The sequence below is a fragment of the Rutilus rutilus genome (genome assembly GCF_951802725.1).
Source record: "Rutilus rutilus genome assembly, chromosome: 2".
Taxonomy (NCBI): Eukaryota; Metazoa; Chordata; class Actinopteri; order Cypriniformes; family Leuciscidae; genus Rutilus; species Rutilus rutilus.
In genome coordinates, this window is record NC_140210.1 from 30,868,527 (window position 1) to 30,893,866 (window position 25,340).

The window sequence follows — 25,340 nt, forward strand, 5'->3', positions numbered from 1 at the left end:
TAGATCAATTTTTTTTTTTCTCACGGACAAAGATTTTACAGAGCTATTGAAACAAAACACAAGGTCTTTGTAGCTTCCCCTCCTTCTAGTCTTCCTCTCTTCATGTGGCACGTTAGCGAGACCAGGGTAGCCAAAAACTCTTGATGCTCCAGTGCGAAACTCTTTCAAGAACTGCATTGTTCCTCTACACCCTAGGGGACTTTAGAATGATTTGCATGGTTGTTATGTGGAATGGGGTTGGGTCTGATGTTCAGAATGCTTTGGAGAGACCCCAGAACTGTTATCCAATCTTAAACTCATTAGAAATAAATAGCATTTCCTTAATGCTTTTACAAAAAAGGTAGAACACATTCATTTGACTGCCTTTCTGGCCAGTAGCTGCAGTTTATTATTTTAGAGTATTTTGTGTTTTAGGATAGTGACCAATTTATTTTAAATTTTATATTTGTCCAATGCTTTACTGGTTCATATGGACCTTTGAAAAGGTTATGCAGCACATTGCGGTTTCTCACCATAATGTCTTTTTGAAAATGTTTTAGTGTAATGCATTTTGAGTGAATGGACCGAAACCAAAAAATGTTTCATTAAACATATCTAATATGAATAAAAGTTTGTAATGCGCGAGGGCATAATATTACTTTTTTGGTTGAACTATCCCTAGTCTTCCCTGTCCTTTCAAGAATCTCCAGGTCTTTATGGTAAAGCAAAATATTTGACCATTTATTTGGGTTCATTTGTTTAGTTGAATAGTCGACCAATATTTGGTGAACACTTATTAACTACAGTTGAGTCTGTTTAAATATAAGAATCTGAAGTTTGGTTCATATGAACCACAGTATGGTTGAGTTTGAGGTGAGCACAATATGGAAATAAATTATTTGCCTATTAGTTACACTCACTTGCAACTTTATTAGGTAAACCTGCTCAGCTACTTGTTAACGCAAATATCTAATCAGCCAATCACAGCAACTCAGTGCATTTAGGCATATAGACATGGTCAAGACGATCTGCTGAGGTTCAAACTGAGCATTACAATGGGGAAGAAATGTGATTTAAGTGACTTTGAATGTGGCATAGTTGTTGGTGCCAGAAGGGCTGGTCTGAGTATTTCACAACCATCTCTAGGGTTTTTAGAGAAAGGTCTGGAAAAGAAAATATCCAGTGAGTGGCAGAAAATCCTTTGTTGATGCTAGAGGTCAGAGGAGAATGGCCAGACTGGTTCGAGCTGATGGAAAGGCAACAGTAACTCAAATAACCACTCGTTACAAATGACCAAGGTATGTAGAAGAGCATCTCTGAATGCACAGCACATCGAACCTTGAAGCAGATGGGCTACAGCAGCAGAAGACCTCTCCGGGTGCTACTCCTCTCAGTTAAGAAAGAACAAACTGGGAACTGGGACTACAATTCGCATGGGCTCACCAAAATAGGACAATAAAAGATTGGAAAAACTTTGCCTGGTCTGATGAGTCTTGATTTCTGCAGCAACATTCAGATAGTAGAGAATTTGCCGTAAACATCCTGCCTTGTATCAACGGTTCAGCCTGCTGCTGGTGGTGTAATGGTGTGGGGGATTTTGTCTCTGCACTTTTGGGCCTCTTAGTACCAATTGAGCATCGTTTAAACAAGTGTTGTTGCTGACCATGTCCATCCCTTTATGATTACAGTGTACACATCTTCTGATAGCTACTTCCAGCAGGATAACGCGCCATGTCACAATGCTCAAGTCATCTCAAACTTGTTTCTTGCACAGGACAGTGAGTTCACTATACTCAAATGGCATCCACAGTCAGCAGATCTCAATCCAATAGAGCACCTTTGGGATGTGCTGGAATGGGAGATTTGCGTCATGGATCTGCAGCCGACAAATCTGCAACAACTGAGTGATGCTATTATGTCAATATGGACCAAAATCTCTGAAGAATGTTTCCAGAATCTTGCTGAATCTATGGCATGAAGAATTAAGGCAGCCCTAAAGGCAAAAGGAGGTCCAACCCAGTATTAGCAAGGTGTACCTAATAAAGTGGCCAGTGAGACAGTATATGTGGTGGTGGTAAACGGCTTCTAGGGTTTTCACATTGATAACAAAAGCATTTTGCAAACGTAATGCAGTTCAAAACAACATAACATTGTGAATTGAGACTCTAGTGTGACAAAGCAAAAAAACAAAACAAAACTTATGGTTCTTTAGCATTTTGGTTTTCCAAATGTTACAAAAGCATTTACATAAATCATTGTGTCTTTTGATAAGAGTTATTATTACTTTGTAATTTTCGATTTGTTAGACAGGATAAGAATCAACAGTTTCTTGCAACGGACACTAGATAAGTTTCAGGTTGTTGGCCCAAATTGTGTGTGTTCTGATTTGAAACCATGTGTGGAAAATGGGAGAAATGAGAAGTAGAATCTGCTCCTCTCAGTTCTCTTTTCTTATGTTTTTAGTTTTGGATGGAGAAATGCAGAAGCAATGTGCCACTTGCAAGTGTGAGCTGCTTTCAATCCTTTCCAATGCTTTCAAAAGAGAAGTGCTGGCCACTTGCTTTACTAAGGCCCTTTCAGAGTTTTAGTCTTTGATGTTTGTATGCTTATAATTGGTTGTACAAATATGTTTATAAATATAAATAAATATATATAAAAAAAATATATAAATATATATATATATATATATATATATATATATATATATATATATATATATATATATATATATATATATATATGTATATATATATATATATATATATATATATATATATATATATATATATATATATATATTAGGGCTGTCAAAAGATTAATCGCGATTAATCGCATCCAAAATAAAAGTTTGTGTTTACATAATATATGTGTGTGTACTGTGTATAATTATTTTGTATATATCAATACACACACATGCTTGTACATATTTAAGAAAAATTTGTAATTTATATATAAAAGAATTATATTTATATATAATATAAATTATATATAAATATATACAGTATATGTATGCAAATATTTCTTACATGCATGTGTGTGTATTTATATATACAAAATAATTATACACAGTACACACACATATATTATGTAAACACAAACTTTTATTTTGGATGCGATTAATCGCGATTAATCTTTTGACAGCCCTAATATATATATATATATATATATATATATATATATATATATATATATATATATATATATATATATATATATTCGAAGAAACCAAAACATAAAAGATTACATTTTTGTGCTTCTGTCTGGTTACTTCCTCCTAGAGATTTTAAGTTGTGTTCACCAAACTCACTACAGACTGCAGGCTTTTCTGACTAAGAATCTATCTTAAAACTGGGTTTACATCCCTTCAGACTAACATCCCTGTCAAGCCATCATTGGAAGGTTTGTCTTGACAAACTTTGCTTTACAAGTTGTTGTTTATTTCTGTCACGTTTTTAAGTGCTAGCAAGTTGGAGTCATGTGGTTAGTTTTAGAAAGACATTAGGAAAACCATTAATGCTGAGGCCAGCAAAGGGCTTTCAAGCACAAAGTTTGTTTGCACTGTTCTTATTCCATTACGATGCATCTGAGATCACAAAGCAAGAAAGACTAGTTCTGGAAGGCAAATGTTACAGTCAAAGACATGATTCTGTTTAAACCAGTTTAATGCCAGCCTGTGGTGTTAATGATGTTGTTTTCCACATTTTCTAACAGTGTGGATATGTTTTATATCACAACATTGTAGTCAAAGCAAATCTGATGCTTTACCTATTCAATTGATCGATTTCAATTGAATTTGAATAGTGTTTTAGTAATTTTTGACAGTATGAGTGAGTTTAATTCGTTGATTGATCAGTTGTTAATCTAGTTAACGATTTAATGCATTTTGCATTTTACATTGCATTTTCTAAAGAAATGGGCAGACGTGCAGTCTACCAATAGCATTAGAGCGACAGCCCACAAGCGTCTTCACAGAGACTAGCGACATACAGCGCCAAAGTCCCTGGCGGTGTGAACAGGGCTTGAGGAAATGTTCAAAGTTAGATGGGTTAACATACCTCTCAACATTAAAACCTTATATGTACATACTTGCAGACCCCTTGAGAGCTGAGTACTAGTATTAGTGAAGCCTGTCATGTTATTTTTACTAATAGGGAAATAAGAAAGGAACATTAACTGAAGGTTCCTTTCTAATACACATCTGAAGCATCCTCACAGAGTTATATATAGACAATATAGAGGGACTGCGGTCATGCCCACTGAGTGGCAAAAAGACTGAACGGCAGCATTTGGTTTTCAGTGTGAATGCCGCAAAAAACACACAAAACACATCTAAAATGGGAAAGAGCTTTGCGATTGACTGTACAACTACATTTGACAAGAAATCTGAGGTATATTTTCATATCTGACTCAGAGTATTTTATTTGTTTTGTTGGTTGTGATGTTAAATAAAGCTTGCAACATGTCAGCGGGAAACTTACAGCTCGTATATTATCCTCTCATGCAGTTACCTGAACCACCTCTACTTCTACACGAGACGAGAGCACATTTTTATCCTTTTCTGGGTCATGAAATAGTCTGCGTTTGTGATATTTCCTTCTTCCTTTCCTGCAAAACGTTCGCTTTGTTTGGATGTGCTTTAATCTGCACTTAAGGATGCGTTCCTGTCACATTTCACACATGCGCACTTCAATAAGCTGACAGAAAGCAGGTTAATGTGTTTACATGGCGCACGAAATCGGAGTAAGAGGCAAAAAATCTACCTGTGTCGACCGGTTAATGATATGATGATATAACATTGATACGAGTGATCACCCGGATTTAGAACTACCTATATTGTATTCAAGGTAAAGCGATCACAGGCAAATTTGCTTTATGTATTTCCCCGGCGTCAAAATCAGGCACATAAATGTCAGGAAACACGATTTCTGGCTGCATTTCAATATCCATGGATTATTGGATCTTTGGTAAGTTGTAAGGAACACTATATCAAGTCCAACCTTTAGTTTAAACTGATAATAGTTTGTTTTACTCGCGTTTTCGCAGATTCACCAATTAAATCCAGTCACCCAGCAGCTCTTTTGCCACTCAGTCCGGCTGAGGGGGGCGTGTTCCGGCGGGAAAGTGACGTCAATGCATTCCCTCTATAGAATGATATTCTACAGCATCATTATAGAATTAGGAATCCAGGCTGTTTTCTAGTTTCATGCTGTCACTAGTAAAAGAGAGAGAGAGAGAGAGAGAGAGTGAGTTGGATGGTGAACAAACAAGTGGCAGGTGTGACCCAACCTGGGCTTTGCCCTGACATGTAGCTGACAGCGTGTTCTCTGCAGAAAGGCATCCCGACACACCCCTCTTTACGCTGGAGCATTTCAACTGCGACATATGCATACTTGCACATGCTCTCATACCTTATGTTATTTCTGTGACCAACCTGATACCCTACACTTCCTCTTATCTCCCACATCTGTCTGTAAAGAGGTCCAGGTTTGAGTACAGGTCGTAACCATCATGTTAACAAAATCCCACAAGCTGACACCCTGACCACACGCCACTGCCAATATTAACCGCACATATACGTCATTCTATCTGCTGGAGGTCACTCATGTGATGTTGTACTGTTAGATTACATTGGTGTTTAATGAGTGCAAAATCACCTTTGTTCTGCCAGTCAAAATCCAATAAATGAATCCGCTTTGCATGTGGCTTGATTAGCACTGACGATCCTGGTTACTGTGTACAGAATGACCTAAAGACAGGGCTGTAGCATTAGGAGATGAATGGGAATGAGACTTGAGAGGATGATGTCATCCAAAGAGCTATTAGATGGTGAGGGGGAGGTGCCCACATGTGTGTCTTCATGTGTTCAGGTCTGGACAGGCCAGTTCTATTATTATACACTTAGCCGTCATCCCGTCGGTTAATAGCCTTTAAACCCAAACACACAGGGCTGTTTCCTCATGTCTGGTAAAAAAAAAAAAAAAGAAGAGCTGGTCTGGTTAGATACAGTCTCATAAAAGCATGACCAAGGAAAAAAGTTACATATTGATTAAAGATTCCTTTTCCTTGGGTAAATGCAACATTAAGTGACATTCTTCAATGTTCACAAGTTGTTTTATTGACGTCTTTCGCAGTTGAAACAGATTGAGCGATTGCATGAGACACGATAGATTTCGTTAAGTTGTACTTTATCTTTCAACATACCTTTTGATGTTCATGCATGTTTTTTCATGCTATAACTTGTATTAAAGTGAAAATAAAGTGAGAGAACTCACGCTTGAACTGAGGTGCTACATTGATCTGTCATGTCACATTTAAGAGAATAAAAACGCCATTTTTTGTTTGAGTTTTGTGGTAAAATACACCAAATCTGAAAGCGGAGACTTTGTTTCTTATCAGAAGTAAAAAGCACAATGCTCTTTACGATTATTGGATGGGTGGCTCACTACAGATAATGTACGTTTTTTTTTTTTTTATAGCTGTAACCTCATTTATTGGATTAATTGTGCAGCCCTACTGCAGGGTGATTTATCATTGATTACTTAAGTTACTAAATAGTAGGTGCATAAGTATGTCAAGTAAGTCAAGTGTTTGAATAGTTGTTTAACATTTTTCCACAAATCAAACAACAATATTAGAATTATATTTATTTTCAAAATATTTATTTTTAGTATTATTAATCAAAGATGATTTGAAGTCTGCTTTAGCAGAATTGATATTTCTCAGCATGTAACTTTTGCATTTCTCACAGCTCCCCTGTAAAGTGCACACCATGGGTCTATGAGTGTTTTGAGCACACACACGGCGTGCGGCGCTCATCACTGTACAGTCAGGATGGAGTGGCTTTGGCAGGCAGATGCGAGCATGTCACGGTTATTCCGTCTCGGAACGATCTCACACTTACAAATGATCCAACTGTCAGTTCTCACACACTCTCCAGCTCTGGTCTCCTTAGAGACCACTGATCTAATTTGTTAGCTAGAATACTGAACCATCTCAACATACTGGTGATGTTTTCTGGATTGAGTTTCAATTGAGTTCAAAAACTTAAAAATGCAAAGAAGCTGATTGTCACATTCTGAATTTTGCCTAAACCTGATTAAACAATCTAGGCTCATTAGAAATATGTATCTCTACCTACATTTTTGCAAAACTCGAATCAAAAGCGTACCTTTACATTTGACTGCAGTTTCCATCTGAAAGAAACACTGGAAGCAGTAAAACAATAGCTTTTATTACTTTCCATACAAATTATGAATATAGGGGCAGATTATATCTTGATAAAGGTTTATTTTTGCTTGGTTCTTTGCATAATAGTTTGCTACAACCTCAAAATGCTTTTGTATTTGAATACATGATTTGTAAACTAATACTTTCATCAATCCATATACTGTATGGCTTTTTCTGACGTTGTAAACTGCATGTCAGGCTTGCTTGTTTACCTGGGACAGCATTGCATTTGCAACAGGAAGCACTTGGTACAAGTCCCATGAAACAAATCATGACTACATGATCTGCTAAAAGACTCGTAGACGCAAGCTAAAATTCCATGTTTACTTCAGCAAATGCGTTTTTATCTCACACATGCTTTTGTTAAAACTATATCTTTAGTGTAGGTGGTACGATATTTTCAAACGCAAAAGAGCATTAACTTTTTAGTGCCACTCACAAGACATTTCATTTACGAACTGCCACGATACGTACATTAACCAACATAATGAAATTTTGCCAGATTCAAATTCATCTGTTGTTGTGTAATAAAACTGAACACACTATTAGCACCATGCACTCCCTGGCCATTTCACTTTGAAAGTGTTGCAAAAGGTGCATAAATATCATTTTGCAGTTATGTCATGACAGGAACATATTTCCAATGAACCTGGGTTGTGATTCAATTATATATGTTTACTAATCTGCTGTCCAAATTACTTGTTTTATGGACTAGTCAGTTAACATATTTATCTGCAGTGTAAACAGTGTATTTTTTGTTTGTTGTTTCTGAGTGATGTTTTCATTTTCTTGCATTAATGATCAACAGTCAAAGACTCATTTGATCTATTTTGCAAAAAATTTTGATCACTCAATGCTGCAAATGACCAGTCAAAACCATGTATTCCAGAGAGACATGTAATACTTTTCGATCCCAATGATGAGAACTGTAGAAGAGTGAAGAAGCACAAACACTTTGCATGTCTACATGCTTTAGAAAGCCCAATCTGATTTTGCACCTCATCTAAAATGCAGTGCAGGGTAATGCACTTGGAATTTCAGGCATGTGATAAATAATTGCTGATGCATTCGCGGTCTATGCGAGTTCAGTTGTGCCGTTTTGCTACGACAGCAGAAGCTTGTTGTCTCGCATTGCTTGCCATTTTTTCGAAACATTATTTCTTTCTGTTCCTGTACAGTTTCTGTGCCTGATTGCGTCAATTATCCACAGAGAGACTGACCAGTGAGTGATTCAGTTCGGATGGCATTCCCCTATAGTTTGGCCCTCAATGGCATCTCTGTTAAGTCAAGACAGTGACACTATGGCCCTTTGCCTCTGTATGCATCACACTTGCGTGTGTGTGTGTGTGTTTGAGGCAGACAGCTGCTGCCACACTTGGAGGGGCCTCTTCAATTTCGTCCCACCCTGTACTCACTCCCTCTCCCTCCTTATACACAAACACATTCATTTTACTTCTCTTGGAGCTGAAGGACTTTCGAGAAGAGGACTAAATGACCCGCGCATTTGAAACTCAATAGAAGTGTAAGGGAATATTGCAAAAGGGTCAATTTGGATGTCTTCAGGATTTAAAGGTGACTAGCTGTGGCCGCCCTGTTGTTCCTTGGGAAACAGAGCATCTCACGTGCACTCCTCCTTAGATCAGTCTTCATCTGAGAGTCTGGGTTTATGTGCTTCTGCTGGCTTTCTGAGATTAAACAATATGGAACAGGCACTCACAACGGGTGGCTAAACACTACACTCCCTGCGCTGCATTTCAGGAGCCGGGACTCAAGGTAGGATTGACGTATCACCAAACCAAAGTAGCATGGCTGGATTGGTGTCATGTGGGAGTGTTATTGTCTGAAATGAGGACATCTTGCTTTACTAACAAAGACGAGTATGTCGGCTAGATACCAGCGTCGTAAAAGTGAGAGAGAGAATGAGATGGAGTTATTGCACAAATGGAAGAGTGGTGTTTATGGCTCACTCAACTTGGCCACTTTCCTCCAAAAATGAAGACATTTCTCCACTGAAATGAAACAAGGCTGACATTTCTATCCCCTTCAGATTTCTCTGCAGCTGCCAGAAGAAACTGTTTAAATCTATTCTTGTACTTTTAAAATTTTACCCTGGCCTGGACAGAGAGAGTAAAGTTTTTACTTTTTTAGGGGTCAGTTTTAAGATTGTCCAATATTCAACAATGATAATAATTAAATATATACAAATCTAGTTTAAAATGAATGTGCCAAGTAGTACTTGTATTCATGTTGGTTTCAAATATTGAAAAATAATGAAAAACTTTTATACCATTTTTCGATTAAATCTTTGAATTGAATGACTCAATAAATGTCATGTGGTGTAACTATAAAGGTAAAATTATAAAAATGTTCCCCAAATGTTAATTACATTTTCAAAACCATTTTTTCAACTTTTCAGTGTAAGAATGATTTTAATTCCTTTTTTAGAGGATTGTACCACTTGACATTTCACAACCTAGCTTGCTATGTCATAAGGAGGTTGAATTATATTCGATTTTTAAAGACACTTACTGACCTTGGCACTCTGCAGGGGTCCTCTATGTCCTCTCTATGTCATTTCCTGTTTTATTTTGCCTGCATTTTTCTGTACATTGGTTGCACCACATGACTTTGATTTGGAGGACAAATGTTTTTCAAATGTTAAAGAAATAATAACAAGAAGATTATGCTCACTTTGAGTTATGGTATCATGACAGTTCTTGACACCACCTTGATTTTTCTTTTTTCTTTTTTTACTTTTTTCTTTATAAAAAACAAAGAACTCCCGCACACTATCCGTACCTGCAAAAAAGTATAAAAAATTCTTTATTGGCAACGTTTCGGTCTCATGACCTTCATCAGGATGTGCCTGATGAAGGCACATCCTTCATCTTTTTTTCTGTCTTTTTTTCCCACGCACCTGTCACCTGCAGGTGTGCGATGGTGTTTGCGCTCTACTTTTTACTTTATGCCACAAAGAAATATTGAAATGAATTTAACTTAAAAAAAACAAAAAAAAAACTTGTTCATCATAAAAGGTGTATTCAAGCCATTGTATGGATGAATTGCATTTATGATGTTTTAATAATGTTTAAAGTAGATTTAAAATAAATAAATAAATGATTTTGGACCAAAAATAATTACACTTAAATTGTATTTTATTGATTTATTACATTTTCTGTCTTATTTTGTTGGTTTTAAACTTATCAGTGTTCTTGTTTGACTCTGGTTCTGCTGAATGTTCACGGTTCACTGACACAGTCCTCTGGAAGATCTTGTGTTCCGCCTGTGCCGCTGTACCCACGTAAGATGATCCATGTGACAGGTTAGCCGGGGCTCTCTTCTGCTAGTAAACATACACATGCACACGCTATCTGTGTAATTTGAGCTGCGAGTGCTTTGTTTTGAACCGGCGTGTAGAATCTAAAAGGCCTTTGTGTTGGTTTAACTTCAGTAGAGGAACAAAGCTTAAAGATGTTAATTGTATGACTTGTTCTGACACACTCCTTCTGACACGTTTTTACCTTTTATTGTTTAATCCTGATTCTATATTGCAATCAGAATGTTCTGAAGAGTGAAACAGTCTCAGCCTGAGACTGTTGAGCTTTCCAAACTTAACTTAATATGGGTGACATGATGCTCGGATGATACTTCACTGGAAAATGTAGGTCACGTCACACAATTAGGTCTATCATGCTGATCAGTTGTTGAGTGTCATGTTGTGTGTGTGTGTTTGGTTTGACGTGGCGGGGCTGTTGCCGTGCAGTGGGGTGATATCCAGAGGGCCAGAGCTTGGCTCTCTAACAAAGAGAACCCTGTGGATGGAAAAACAGCTGAGAGGGGGTGAGAGAGGGGGTAAAGTACAGCATTGTTAATCCCCTCCAAACCTGATGGTAAAAAATAAACAACAACACAGATTGAGCATTCCTGGCAGTCTGGCGGCTTAATTACAGAAGCCAGTGAATTTTTCTTTCTTTCTCCGGGTTAATTTTTTAATCTTGTTTAAGACAGACGTCTGTTGACGTTTAAGGGCATATCTAAGAAAAACTTTTTTCATGTATTTCAAACTTTTTCTTATATTGTAGTATGTAGTAGATATACTAGGATTGTGCACGAGTAATTAATCGAGCACTTTTTCTGCACCACTAAATGATTAACTAGTTACAAATCTTGCAAACTGATTTTCTTTTGCTCCTTTGACTGTCATTTGTAATAATTAAAATGTACTTTACTTTAAATGTACTCATCTAAATCTCTAAACAGCTGACATGTTGTGATGGGATGCCATTATTTTTGATTAATTTCTCTCCTGGCTGATCATTACCATACAGCATAATTATTTATTCTATCCATCTTTATATGAATCGATGTCTTTTCACACTTCCTTTATTCCCTCCACCTGATGAATTTAACCTCTCATTCTTCTGATTCTTTTCATTTTCACATAATGCTTTGTTTTGTTTCCACCATGTTTTACATCCACTCATCTGATAGATGGATTCATCATTGCTAGTTTTCAAAGACCCCATCACTTTTTCACAATCCGTGACATTTTGAACTCTGTTTTTTATGTAAAACATGCATTTGCATTTTCCCATTTGAAAAAACAAACAAACATATTTTATCACAGCTTAAATGCATATTTAAGCTGTAATTGTCAGTTTCCTCTTTTAGCATAAGTGCTTTGCAGGCTTTTGGGTGGTGTTATATAAAAGATATGTCTGCAGAGAGTTTAGCCAGTATCTCCAGGCAGAGTTTTGTGTGGATTCTTGCCAGACTGAGTCGGTCAGATCCCACGGTCGCCACTGCATGTGGCTAGATCAACAGGATCAGGTGTCACAAAAAGACCTATAATGACTTTTAGGACTGAAACATCTCACAATGCTTTTCCTGCAGTTAGTTGGTGTTCATTTGGTACAGTTCTCATATATTAAATTTGCATAACAACATGCTTATTCTAGAGAGACCAGTCTGACGAACTGTTTGTAGATGGTGGATATGTTAAACAGTCTATAAACTCCTTTCTGTTGATCTGTTTGATACATGTATGGATAGTATGAGGAGGTAACAAAACAAAAGAGTGGGACAAATCACAATGTTCAATATGGCCGCTGTAAAATACAAGTTATGACTTAAAATAATTAAAATAGCCTTTTTGATTTACAGTTGTGGGTTTATCAGACTCTTTTATCCAAAACGTTACCAAGATGGCTGTCGATTGAACTGACTTGCCTCAATGGTACATATTAGTGAAATTGGTCAGGATAATCATTCAATGGCTTCTCCTCTCTCCTTTCAGGCATGGAAGAAGCGATGGTTTGTTCTGCGCAGTGGGAGGCTGACAGGAGACCCAGACGTGCTGGAATATTACAAGAATGACCATGCCAAGAAGCCCATCCGCGTGATCGATCTGAACCTGTGCGAGCAGGTGGACGCCGGTCTTACCTTCAACAAGAAGGACCTGGAGCACAGCTTCATCTTTGACATCAAGACTATCGACCGGATCTTTTACCTGGTGGCAGACACTGAAGAGGAGATGAACAAGTGGGTGCGCTGCATCTGTGATATCTGTGGCTTCAACCCCACTGATACGGAAGGTAAATCATGCCAAATGCAAACACACACCAGAGATATCTAGGGATTATAATTATAAGGATTTTAATAATGATTTCAAACAGTTTCATTTAACAATTCTTTAGTACTTTTGAGGAAGAAATGTATATATAAAATGCTAAAATATTGCAAGTTTTGCAACTGGAATTTTTGCCCAAGCTGTCCCTTTCATGATGGGCCATACATTTTCAATAAGAGACAGATCTTGACTGTAGACAGGCAGTCAAGCACATTCACTTTACGGTGTAGAGTGTCTGAGAAACCACTCTGTTGTAGCACGTGTAGAATGAGGCCTGGCATTGTCTTGCTTTCCATGTCTCTGTACAATCCCAACATACGCCTCCATGTCAATGGTGCCTTCACACATGCACATAAGTCACCCATGCTGTTTGTACTGATGCACCCCCATACCATGACAGATGTTTGCTTTTGCACCTGTCGCTGATGAAAGTCTGGATGGTCCCTTTCGTATTTGGGACTGAGAACTCAATGTCAGTTTTTCGTCAGTGAAAGAGAGAACTCTGATTGGCTGTTCAGTTCAGGGAATGAGTCAGTACATGAGAATAATAGCAAAACAGTGAACAAAGTTGTCAAGACAGTACAGACAGAAGGCTGTTCTAATTTACCTCATCTTACCTGAGTGTTCCTGGGCGGAATATAGAAAGTGGTCAGCATGATTGATATTCAAAACGGTATGCACGCGCTTCTTTATTTACGGTTTGTGTATCTGCAGCCTGCAGTGTCGGTTTCCCTTTTCGAATGACGAATATAGACGAATATATCTGCAGAAATAGACAGATATCTCCTTTACGCGCAGGCGCAGAACGTGCATGCTGACTGACAGTCGGCTGTAGTCCTTTCAATGTGTTCAAGCACAGCTTTTTTCGCGAGGCGACAACACAGTCGGCTTTCATCAGCGCTAGTTTTTGGCATCGGTTTGGTGTGTCCCTACCTAAAAAGAAGCTGCAACGTGGACTCATCTGACCACAGCACACATTTTCATTGTCCTTAAGACCATCTGAGATGAGCTCGGGCCCAGAGAACTTGGCGGCATCTCTCCATATAATTGATGTACAGTTTTCTCTTTGCATAACAGAGATTCTACTTTAAGGAAGTGCTAATACTTGAGCTACTGGTTCAGAAAACATTTGTGGTTGTACATATGGCCTTCACCATTTTGTGAACTTCTACTTGTTTAAAGGACAGATAGTCGAGAGAAGACAGGGTATTTTGGAAAGGAGGAGACAGGGTGTAACGATACATAAAAAATGTGTTTAATACGTACGGTTTGGGAATGTTTTCATTCCGGTGGCGGTAAATCGAAACATAAAACTGCTTATTTTACAATAGAATTATTGCCCTCCCATTCTATTAAACTTTGTCTGTTTGGTGAGCATTATTTGTGCCAGTGCTCCTTCATTGAAGTCTGAATTTTTAAAGCTTTCTGTCAGGATGAGTCTTTATGCAAATTGGAAATACTTGCACAAATTTCTAACATTTATAGATAAGAGCACAACCGTAAGGTGCAAATTACTGCAATACAGTGCACATGACTTCTTGACATGAACTCTTTAACAGCATCAGGATAAAATTGTGTTGTGGTTGTTGTTGAGACAGCCTTGTTGATTATTGTAAGATAATATCTAGTTTTGTTGCAGCGTTTGTGTACACTTTTATGGCCTGCTATTCATTCTTTTTCATGCAAGTCCACAAAATATGTGTAAATTACAGATAAATTAAAGTGGAAATGAAGCAGTCAGTCAAGTTTACAATATTTAGTAAACTGATTTCCACTTTAATAATAATAAAAAAATATAACAAACATGATTAATGTAACCATTTTAAAGAAAAAGGGATGTTTTGTGCGCGTGACGTCACAGGGATGGTTGTCTTAACTGAGGTTAATATTCTCAGAGTTAAAAAGAAAAATCCGGTGTACACTCAGCTTAATAAGCATTTCTTTACTTTTTGAGCACACCATCGTTCTCAAATGGATGAAGACAAACTTGAAAGAGCTGTTGAGCCCATAATAAGTAATTGCTTGTGCATTTGAGCCGATACTGCAATGTGCCGTCAATTTGCCACTTCTATAATTCAAAGTGACATCTAAAACCACAAATCCCTTTACTGTAAGGCTATAAATGTATTTATAAATGTAATAATAACATGATGTTTCTCTCTTTCATTCACTCGGATAAACAGTTTAAATCAGTGCATTGACGGAGCACTGTAAAAAAAAAGAAAAAAAAAGTGTTTTTAATGATTTAAAACAACTTTTCACAAATCGTTTGCCAAATCACATACAGTACAGGTCAAAAGTTTGGAAACATTACTATTTTTAATGTTTTTGAAAGAAGTTTTTTCTGCTCATCAAGCCTGCATTTATTTGATCAAAAATACAGAATTTTTTTTTTAATATTGTGATATATTATTACAGTTAAAAATAATTGGTTTTCAATTTATTATACTTTAAATGATCATTTATTTCTGTGATGCAAAGCTGAATTTTCAGGATCATTACTCCAGTCTATCACATGATCCTTTAGAAATCATTCTAATATGATGATTCATTATCAAAGTTGGAAACAGTTCTGCTGCTTAATATTTTTTCATAACCTGTGATACTTTTTTAGGATACTTTGATGAATAAAAAGTAAAAAACAACAACATAAAAAAAAGAAGCAAATGTTTTAAAAATAGAAATCTTTTGTAACAACAATATACACTACTGGTCAGTAATTTTTTTTCTTTCTTTTTTTTTGAAATAAATCAATACTTTTATTCAGCAAGGATGTGTTAAATAGATAAAAAAGTGATAGTAAAGAAGATTTATATTATTAGAAAATATTATTTTTTTTATTTTGAATAAATGCAGTTCTTTTTAACCTTTTATTCATCAAATATATTAGGCAGCAGAACTGTTTCCAACACTCATAATAAATCAGAATATTAGAATGATTTCTAAAGTATCATGTGATAGACTGGATGTCACATGTGACACTGAAGACTGGAGTAATGATGCTGAAAATTCAGCTTTGCATCACAGGAATAAATTATTTTTTTTAAGTATATTCAAATAGAAAACTATTATCTTAAGTTGTAATAATATTTCACAATATTACTGTTTTTTTTCTGTATTTTTGATCAAATAAACGCAGCCTTGATAAGCATTAGAGACTTCTTTCAAAAATATAAAAAAATCGTAATGTTTCCAAACTTTTGACCTGTACTGTATATCAATGTCTCTTCATGTTCTGTTTTCGCTGGAGGAAAACAATTGAGTGATGAGGGGTGATTCGTGAACACAGTGAAAACCTGATTGGTACCGGCAAGTGCTGGGCGGTCGGTAAAGCGCACGTTATAGCCAGATAAATTAAAAACAGATGGAGCAACTTCAGGCTTAAGTTTGTTGGTGCGGCGAATTACTAAATTGCCTGAATCAAAGGTATTTTCCTCAATGTAATATTCCCCCAAAAAATTTTCACTGCATACTCTCTGACATCAGCACCCATTGAAGGGTTCTTCCTTTTCAGTGCCGCTAGCCAGTGAAGAAGCTGTACATTCTCAGTTTTAGTGGCAGTTTATGGAAATGAACTCTTTCGCCCTTTGCTTTAACGCTGTAAAAATAATTTCTACAAACAGGAGAAATACAGTCATTTCAAATTGAGTAACTGAATATTCATGAGCTACTCAATTTGACAGCTGACTAATCAATAAGTTAAGCCTTCTGGAAAAAACATCACATAGCATAATTAATATTCATGATCATTTAAACTCAACCTGTAATTATTAGTTGTAATTATACAATTGAAAAACAATTATAGGTAACACTTTATTTTACAGTATGCTTGTTACACGTTATATGTAGTTACTATAGCAATAACTATAAATTATGCATAATTATATGCAACTAATCCTGACCATAACCCTGTAGTAAGTAGGCTACACGTAGGTGATATTGATCAGTACTTAAATGTATAATTACACTGTAACAAGGACACCTTAAAATTAAGTGTATCCCAATTCTATTATGAATACAACTTTAAAATTTGTGTAGTTACTTTAGTAACATTGGCTAAAGTACTGTAGTCGTTTATTAGTATATGCTCAATATGAAACATTTTTAATATGTAATAAGTGCATTAAGTTTATTAAGTTCGTAAAGTTCTTAAGTAGTTAATAGGTTAAAAAAAAAGATTTTGAGAATGACGTCTGGTATAATGTTGAAAATGTGAGACACATTCTCATGCTCTTTTTTGCTACATTGATAACATATCATATAAAGAAATGCCCAAGCAGTTTCGGACATTTAATTTGGTCTGTTTTGAGACACACAGGGTTTTGCCATTATTAGCCACCAACACTAAACAGGGTACAGTGATTGCAAATATGTAGGGGGGTTTTCCATGGCTTGGATGATTCAGCAGCTAGCCTGACAAACAAGAGCGGGAGGGGGAGAAGAATGAGGGAAGGAGGAAAATGGGAAAAAAAAACTGAAGAGACAGAAAGAGACAAAGTGGCCCTGACAGCCTTGAGCTGCATGCACTTAGAGAGAGTCAAATGCAACCCAGTGAGTGAGTGGGTGTGTGTGGGTGTCAATGTGTGCGCGCACAAGTGGTGTGTTTGTGTGCGTTTTACTGAATAACTGAAAGCAGAGTTTGAAGAGAGACTTGTACAAAAACACGCACAACCACCCCGTCAGCTGCACTCCACTGACCTTGAGAGTAGGCTGTTCAAAGAGAGATGGAAATAAAAATAAAAAGTCAGAGATAAAGAAAACTCTTTTAAAAGAACATGGACAAAAAAGCTTTACAAGTTATCCTAGATTGGCGCTTTCTTATTAGCGTCTTGTATTCAGGGTTCCTCTCTACGCAGTTCTGCACGTTCGCACGGCCTGTGTAGGATGCCAGCCTTAACCTTTATCAGTTCCTTTACAAAAACATGTAATTCTTCTTTGCTCTCGATTTTAATCTTATCTTCAACATATCTAAATATTTGGGCATAATCTGGCCATACAATACAAACTCAACCCTCTGGGGTCTGAGGTGTTTTCTGAGTCCTGGAGGTTTTTTGACATGTCGTGACATTTGTGCTTATTTCTGATACTTATAACAATTTCATAGCAAAAGTGTGATTACACTGTATTCAGCATAAACTCTGCTACAATAATATGTGAGCAGCAAGAATGTAAAAGTTTGTAGTTTTGGGAAAATGGCGTGAATGATCATGCACCTGGGAATACAAAGACCCCTCCCCTAATGACCCTGTCAGCTGAATGGGACTAGAAGTAAGAATGCAAGGAGAATAAAATAATGTCTTTTTGATTGTTTGTATTTTATTTACAACACAACACAATCTAAATACATAACGAAGGACAAAAGGCACATTATTGAGCACACTGATGAGACTTGAACAGTCACACTCCTTTGTGCCATTCCTAGAACACTTTCCTGTTTAACATACCTGTCATTTCCAAAGTGTTTGCTTTTTCTTTTCCATGTTCATGTAGAAGCTTGCTGATGTTGGAACAATGCTCTTAGAGAATAACAGTTTGAAGAGACTTTTGAAAGTTTGAGTCAGCAGGACTCATCAGTGGCATCTGGTCCCTGTAAAAAACAACAAAACACCTGTGAACATGCTGATATCAGGAGCAAATAGCTATGTCTAATTGTGATTTTTCTGGTAAAATTGATTTAAAATTCACAAACAACAAAAATATAAAGAACACCAGATTTACAGTTGTATCTACATGTAGGGCTGCATAAAAGAACAACAATATTAATAATAATTTTACTTTACAGAAAACATTTATTTTTTAGGAAAATGCAGGCGGTCTATAACTATAAATCATTAGAAAGGAACTCTTCAGTACACTAGAGAAAAATAAATGAATTATCACTCACTTTATAACTTCATAACGTATGAAAACATTTGGAGTAAAAAACATGTCTGGCAATAGTTCAACTAGTACAAGTTTATGTAACAACACGTTAACTAATGTAAGCAAATTGCTTACCTCCACTGGATCACGTTCGTCTGCTTCTGAGGTAAATCCTAAGCTTATTCCTCACAGCGCGTCTTCCAAACTCGATGAAGTTTGATGCTTTGTTTACTGAGATGATGGGGGCGGTTACAGGTTTGCGTGCCTCACACGTGGACGATTAGCGTGTCAAAGGCTGCGCAGTCTTGAGAAACTGAACCCCTCGTTGGTTTCATACGAATTATATAAACAAGAGAATTTTTGATTTTGATATGAATTACTTCATTTAAAAGAAGCTTCAAGCTTTCCAAAGACATATCTCTCATGTCAGTGTGGCAAGTATTCGCTGAGTTACAGTTCGTTTTCTGATGCGTTTCAGAATGGACTTCACTGAGAGCGAGACTCGTTTGTTTTCTTTATTTTGCGAAAAGCACAACATTTTGTTTTTGTCGCCGCCGACCCCAGGGGGTTAAAGACACCGTGAAATCAGTTGAGGAGCTTTGTTGGTTTTAGTCTATATCTATTAGCTTTTAAGTTAATGTTAATGCTAGTGTACTCATAAAAATGGTCAAATTAACTTTGAGGATACACACATTTTAAATTTTTCTTTTGGAAAAATAGACCAAAAATGTTCACAAACCATTTTGTCCAATTAAATTTTCCTTCTCCCAATTAAACCTGTAGCCGATAAGAAGCCGATAAGAAGCCCCAAGAAGCAAATCATCACTTGGACTATGATATAACTTGAGCCTATTGGCGTTTTTATTTTTATTGCAGCCTTCAATATTGCTACATTCACACCATGTCGTAATTGACAATTACAAGATAACACATAATGAATTTTTTTGAGCTCTCTGAAAATTTTGAGTTTACAAGTTGTAATTACAAGTTCTACAAGGACGGGAACTCTTTTTACAAGTCGGAATCTCATAATTTTGGTAATTTGGACATGTCCGTCACTTTTAAAGCAGGGCTCGACTTTAAGCCTTTTCATGTGCTTGTCCTTCATTGAATCTGTCATTCACAAAAAAAGTTACTTGTCCGGATTTTTTATTTTTTATTGTTTTGCGTTGTAAATTTATTCTGCACCAATATTCTCATCAGTGTCAAATAAGCTTTGATATATTAAATCTGCATAGTCATATGCACCTGCATCTTTAAAGGTGGGCAATGTATGTTTCATCTTTCATTTAAAATTCCTAAATTTGATCAATAAATTCAATTAGAATAAGATGACACTATAGGTCTGTTACCTTAGGTAGGGTTGATCATATTAAATCATTTACTTTAAATTACAAAAAATTACTAATGAAATTGTTTATTTTTGAATATACAAGTAAGAAGTGTTGAAAAAATTATACTTTTAAACCTGAAACTAAACCACCAGAAGGTGGCGGCAGGCGACCGTCTAAATGAGCGAGTCATTAATTCAAACGATTCGTTAAAACGACTAATTCATGCAAGAATGAGGCAGTTGTTTATAAATGGGTCGTTGAATCTGTGACTCAGCCGATTTGTTCAAAATGCTGAATCATTCAGTAATGAAAACACAGTTCAGAAGTGCTGTGAGATGCACCATCATTCTACTTTGGTCTTTGTTTGGAACTATTTTCGCTGCTGAAACAGAACAAAAACAGTCAATATTGTGTCTAAAATGTAAGTGACTTAATTTGAACTGTTTATTGAACTGTTGTATGAAATCAATGTCACATTTTCTATCGTGATGGTATTCAGGAAATTAGCACTCGTTGTGTGAGGTTGCTTAACTGTATCATACATTTACTATTGCAACTTACAATAATTGTAATAAAATCATTCTCTCGGTTTAGTGATTCCCTAGTTATTTTTTGTTGTTGTTATTGACATTTTAATCAGGCTACTTGTCCGGCCGGGCAAATACAATTCTCTTTTACTTGTCCCTTCAAAAAATCCACTTGTCCCGGACAAGCGTTAATGTCGAGCCCTGCGTAAAGTACACAGGAGGTAAAACTGCACTTGTCAAGCAATTTCATGGGGTATTTAAGCTTTTTGCATACATTTTTGCATACAGTATGTTGCTCGCTGTTGATTTCCATAAATAAATGCAACATTTAGTTTTGAAATAAAGGAAAAATGTGTTTGCAATAATGCACTTACATTGGAGGTGCATTTGGAAAATGTCTGCGAAATCACTACGATAAGGCAAACCTTTAAATCAAACAGGGTCATGGAACTAAGACCTAACTATAAATTAATGTCATATAAAACTTGGTAACAAATGTTTTTATTGACACGTCTCTGCATATTTTTCAGTTGAATTTGTAATTATGAAATATTCTATAAATATTCCAGAAAACAGAAGGCATTAATTGAGTAACAAATTGTTTTTTAATAAAATAATGAATAAATACATGCATACATAAAATAATTAATTAATAAAACTGCTCTATTTTTTTTTTTTTTTTTTTTTTTACGAATATACCTCTTAACCATACATCTGAGTTTCATTTGATCAGTTCACACTTTGTCTTTGCACTTAGCTCACCAGATGTCAGCCCGTGGAGACACTTATACTAATCACAATACTATTTTTTGTTTTGATACAGGGATGTTTTCAGTAAAAGCTTTTGATTAAAGCAGTGTTATCCTTAGTTTGATCTAATCTGAAGTGTATCTCAAAGCTTGTGATCTCCTAAAGTGTAAAGCCTAATGCTAATCTCTCCTCTCTGTTCTTTCTAAAGACTCCACAAAGGTCTCTCACCAAGTAAATGTTCCAGGGGGTCTAGTGGTGGATATGGCCCCTAGTGGAGGGTCGGGAGGAGCCTTAGGGGCTTCTGCACTGGCCAACCTGCCTCCTCCCTACCAGCCCGTCAGCATTAGACCCCTGGGGTCCTCCTCCAGTCTGGATGAGCCTCAGGACTACCTTTGGCTACTCAACTGTGAGAGCAAGAAACCTGAGCCTAATAGGTAAGACTTGAAACACATCACACTGCATCACAGATTAGAACGTGGCTCCTCCAATAATTTGTAATATAGGTCTGTTACTGTTTTGAGTTTGTTTTTAAACCAAGGGTTGTGTAATGTGAGTGCCGCCCACCTCTACTAAGAGGCTCCTAGGTCCATTCAGGTGCTATGGGTGAAAATCTGGATATAAGGGGCTCATTGTGTGTATTTGTGTGTGGTGTAGTCCAGTCGCTCCTCTTTCTCTAGGGGAGGAGGAGCAGGAATACCTGCTTTTGGAGGAGTGTGAGAGCCGGAGCGCTGCTCCTGACAGTCAGTGAGTGAAGAGCATCAGTGTGAAGAATACAGTACTAAACCACACACATTTGGCCAGCAGCCTGCACACTTATTACAATAACTTACTAAAACAAATATTTTACTGAGCAAAATGGGTTGGTATTTGTGTATGTGTAGTTTTAACTGGGACTTGTGTGAAATGTGATGTGCATGGTTGTGTTTGGCACTAACCTTGCCAGTTCTAGCTGTATATCTAGAAGCTTATTATTACACACACTTTGAAATACTTGATATCGATTGGTTAAACGTTGCCATCTGTGGTCAAATATTGTGTAATGATCATTAAACTGGATATTTGACCATTGTCACTGGCAACCAGTCTGTGGCACTTGACTAGTTTGGTCTTCAATGACACTGTTGACTATACTATCATAATACTTCTAATAAAAATTGTAGGTGTTTTTTGTAAAGGTGCATTTAGTAGTTGTTAAGCTTGCGTTGGTATTGCTGTTCTTCATGGACTGTACAGATACCACAGTGGTGTTAGACGCTGCACTGCCATCTATCACTGTGGATCAGCATGATTGTCTCTTGAGTTTTATGTTAATTACACTGATAGTAGTGAGTTAAAAGCCCGGGACACATCAAGCCGACGGTCGGCCGTCGGGCAGTTTTTGTCCGTCGGCCGACTTGGTCTTCTCAGGGTGTTCCGCACGGTTCCACACAGACGGCTGAAATTGGTCCTCGTCGGCTTTTTTTTCAGCCGATTTAACATGCGTCGGGCCGTCGGTGAGAGAGAGAACGCTTGATTGGCTGTTCAGCTTGGTGAACGAGAAGTAAAAACGGTACAGATAGAAGGCTGTTCTAATGTTACGTCATCTTAACTGAGTGTTCCTTGGCAAATATTTAAATATTAACATGAGCGGAGTGGACTAAAGAAAGTGTTTAGCAGGATTGATATTCAAAACGGTAAGCACGCACTGCTTTGTTTTTGGTTTGTGTGTCTGCAGCGTCGGTTTCCCTTTTTGAATGATGAATATAGATGAATATATCTTCAGAAATAGACAGTTGTCTCATTTACACACAGGTGCAGAACACGCATGCTAGCCGACAGTCGGCTGTAGTTCTCTCGGTGTGTTCATGTGCAGCTTTTTCCTCCGACCCAGGCGACGCGACAACACGGTGGGCTTTTATCAGCGCTAGTTCTTTGGCGTCGGTTTGGTGTGTCCCGGGCTTTAGAGAGTGTTCTGTTCTATAATTAATTCCCTTTACCTGTCCAACAAAAAAAGAATCAACATGGGCATCACTGCTTAGGATTAGGAGAGGGGTGATCTGCACCATATATAATTATTTAGAAAGTTGTTATAGGTGACAGTCTTTATCTCATTTGAATACACACCATTAAAGTGACTCTTCACAAAAGCACTTTTTATTTTTTTTATGTGTAAAACTTTTTAAATGGATGCACCTTCAAATGCCAAGTTGCTGTGTAATAAGTTGGATAATATAGTCACCTTGTCATTATTTCAAAATTAAACCACTTTAGGATTCAGTTATTATGCAGTAATTACGGTCTGACTGTACATGTTACATTTTAAATGCCAGTTAATTCAAACTGAGATTTGTATATTGAAGTTAAGTCTAATTTGTATTGCGATTTATTTATTTTAATTTTTTTTCATAACAAAGAAAGTTATTTTCAGGCAGCATGTTGACATGAATAGCATGGTATGTGTTTGAGGAGGTGTTTTCATCTTTGTAGTGATGACCAGCAAGTTTGTTGTAATATATTCAGTTTGTGTTATTTAACTGACAGTTGGCATCTTTGCAGGGCCCATGGCGACTGCTCCAAGTCTACCTCTTCCGAACCCGACTGTAATGACAACCTCCCTTCCCACTACACGCCCACCTCCTCCTTTTCTAAGCACGCCTCGATCAATGGTTTCTTTCCTACCCAGCATGCCGCTGGGCTCTATGATTCTCCTCCTTTGCGCGGGCAGTCGTTGTCGGCCGACTCGCAGGGCTTGTACCACCTGCCCCGAAGTTACTCTCAGGACACTGTGCTGCTGCCGAAGTCGGCATCCTCCCCTCCCGCTCCTGACAGTGAGCCTGGTGAACTCTATGTCTTTAACACGCCCGGTCGTAAACCCTCCTTAGAAGCCCAGTTACGGAACTTGTCGGTCAGCTATGATATTCCACCCACACCTGGAAGCAACTGCACCTACCAGGTTCCCCGTACAGCCGGGGTGGAGGCTGGTTCAGGGGCCTCAGACGTGGTACCGCCCCCTCGCCCGCCCAAGCCTTTACTGACCGCTGGATCAGTCCCACCTGAGCGGTCGCCCACGGACACGTATGTGGTGCCACGGTCAGTGTCTGAGACGGATGGGAATTACTGTGTGCCGTCTAGTGCAGGAGGGAACAAAGCACTAAGAAGCAACACTATTGGTACAATGGATTCTTCACGCCTGCGTAAAGGTGAGAGGATGTGAAAATGTTAAAGCAAATGTTCAGTAACAATATACGTAAGCTACAAGTCTAATTATGAATGCAGGGAATGTCACTTTGGCTTCTAGATAACGTGCATAGATGTAACAGCAGTATGTACCGACTCCATGCAGAACTTTATAATGGTTGAGTAAATGGAGTACTTTTTTTTAAAATAAATAAATACTTATTACAATAAATACTTGTTTCAATACATTTCTGTTTTAAATAAATGCTATTCTTTTTGTAACTCTACATTAAAGAATCCAAAAAAGAAAATCACAGTTTCCACAAAAATATTAAGTATCACAACTGTTTTCAAAATTGATAATAATAAGAAATGTTCCTTGAGCACCAAAATCATCATATTAGAATGATTTCTGAAGGATCATGTGACACTGAATTACTGGATTAATGGCTGCAGAAAATTCAGCTTTACCATCACAGGAATATATTAAAAAATTTATAAAAATAGAAAACAGTTGTTTTAAATTGTAATAATATTTCAAATTTTGATCAAATAAATGCAACCTTGGTGAGCATAAGAGCATAGCGACCCCAAACCTCTGAACGCTTGTGTTTAATAATTATTTATATTGTAAGGCATTGTAGTAATTGATTTTACTACAGGTTTGTTCTGTCTGTTTGACAGATATGTGTTAAGCATCCTATAATAAAGCGGATAAAGGATTAATGTACGAGTGGTGTAATTAATGGGATGGGATCGCTTGGAATTTGGAAAAGAGACCAAAACTAGGGCCAAAACCTTGACAATATTTATTTTAAAAAAAATTATATACATATATATTTGTTTTCTTACAGTTGGCCAGAATGTACTGTGGAT

At 37.1% G+C, this 25,340-nt stretch overlaps 1 protein-coding gene across 4 annotated transcripts in view; it reads left to right on the top strand.

Moving 5' to 3' along the window:
• Window positions 1-25,340, top strand: part of gab1 (GRB2-associated binding protein 1) — an 84,608-nt gene that overhangs the window by 41,851 nt on the left and 17,417 nt on the right. For all 4 annotated transcript variants that reach the window (XM_084402006.1, XM_084402007.1, XM_084402009.1 and 1 more), the window contains 3 exons: window positions 12,503-12,800; window positions 21,517-21,742; window positions 23,844-24,487. In XM_084402006.1, coding sequence (XP_084258132.1) covers window positions 12,503-12,800; window positions 21,517-21,742; window positions 23,844-24,487 — 1,168 coding nt within the window. The remainder of the gene's footprint in view (window positions 1-12,502; window positions 12,801-21,516; window positions 21,743-23,843; window positions 24,488-25,340) is intronic.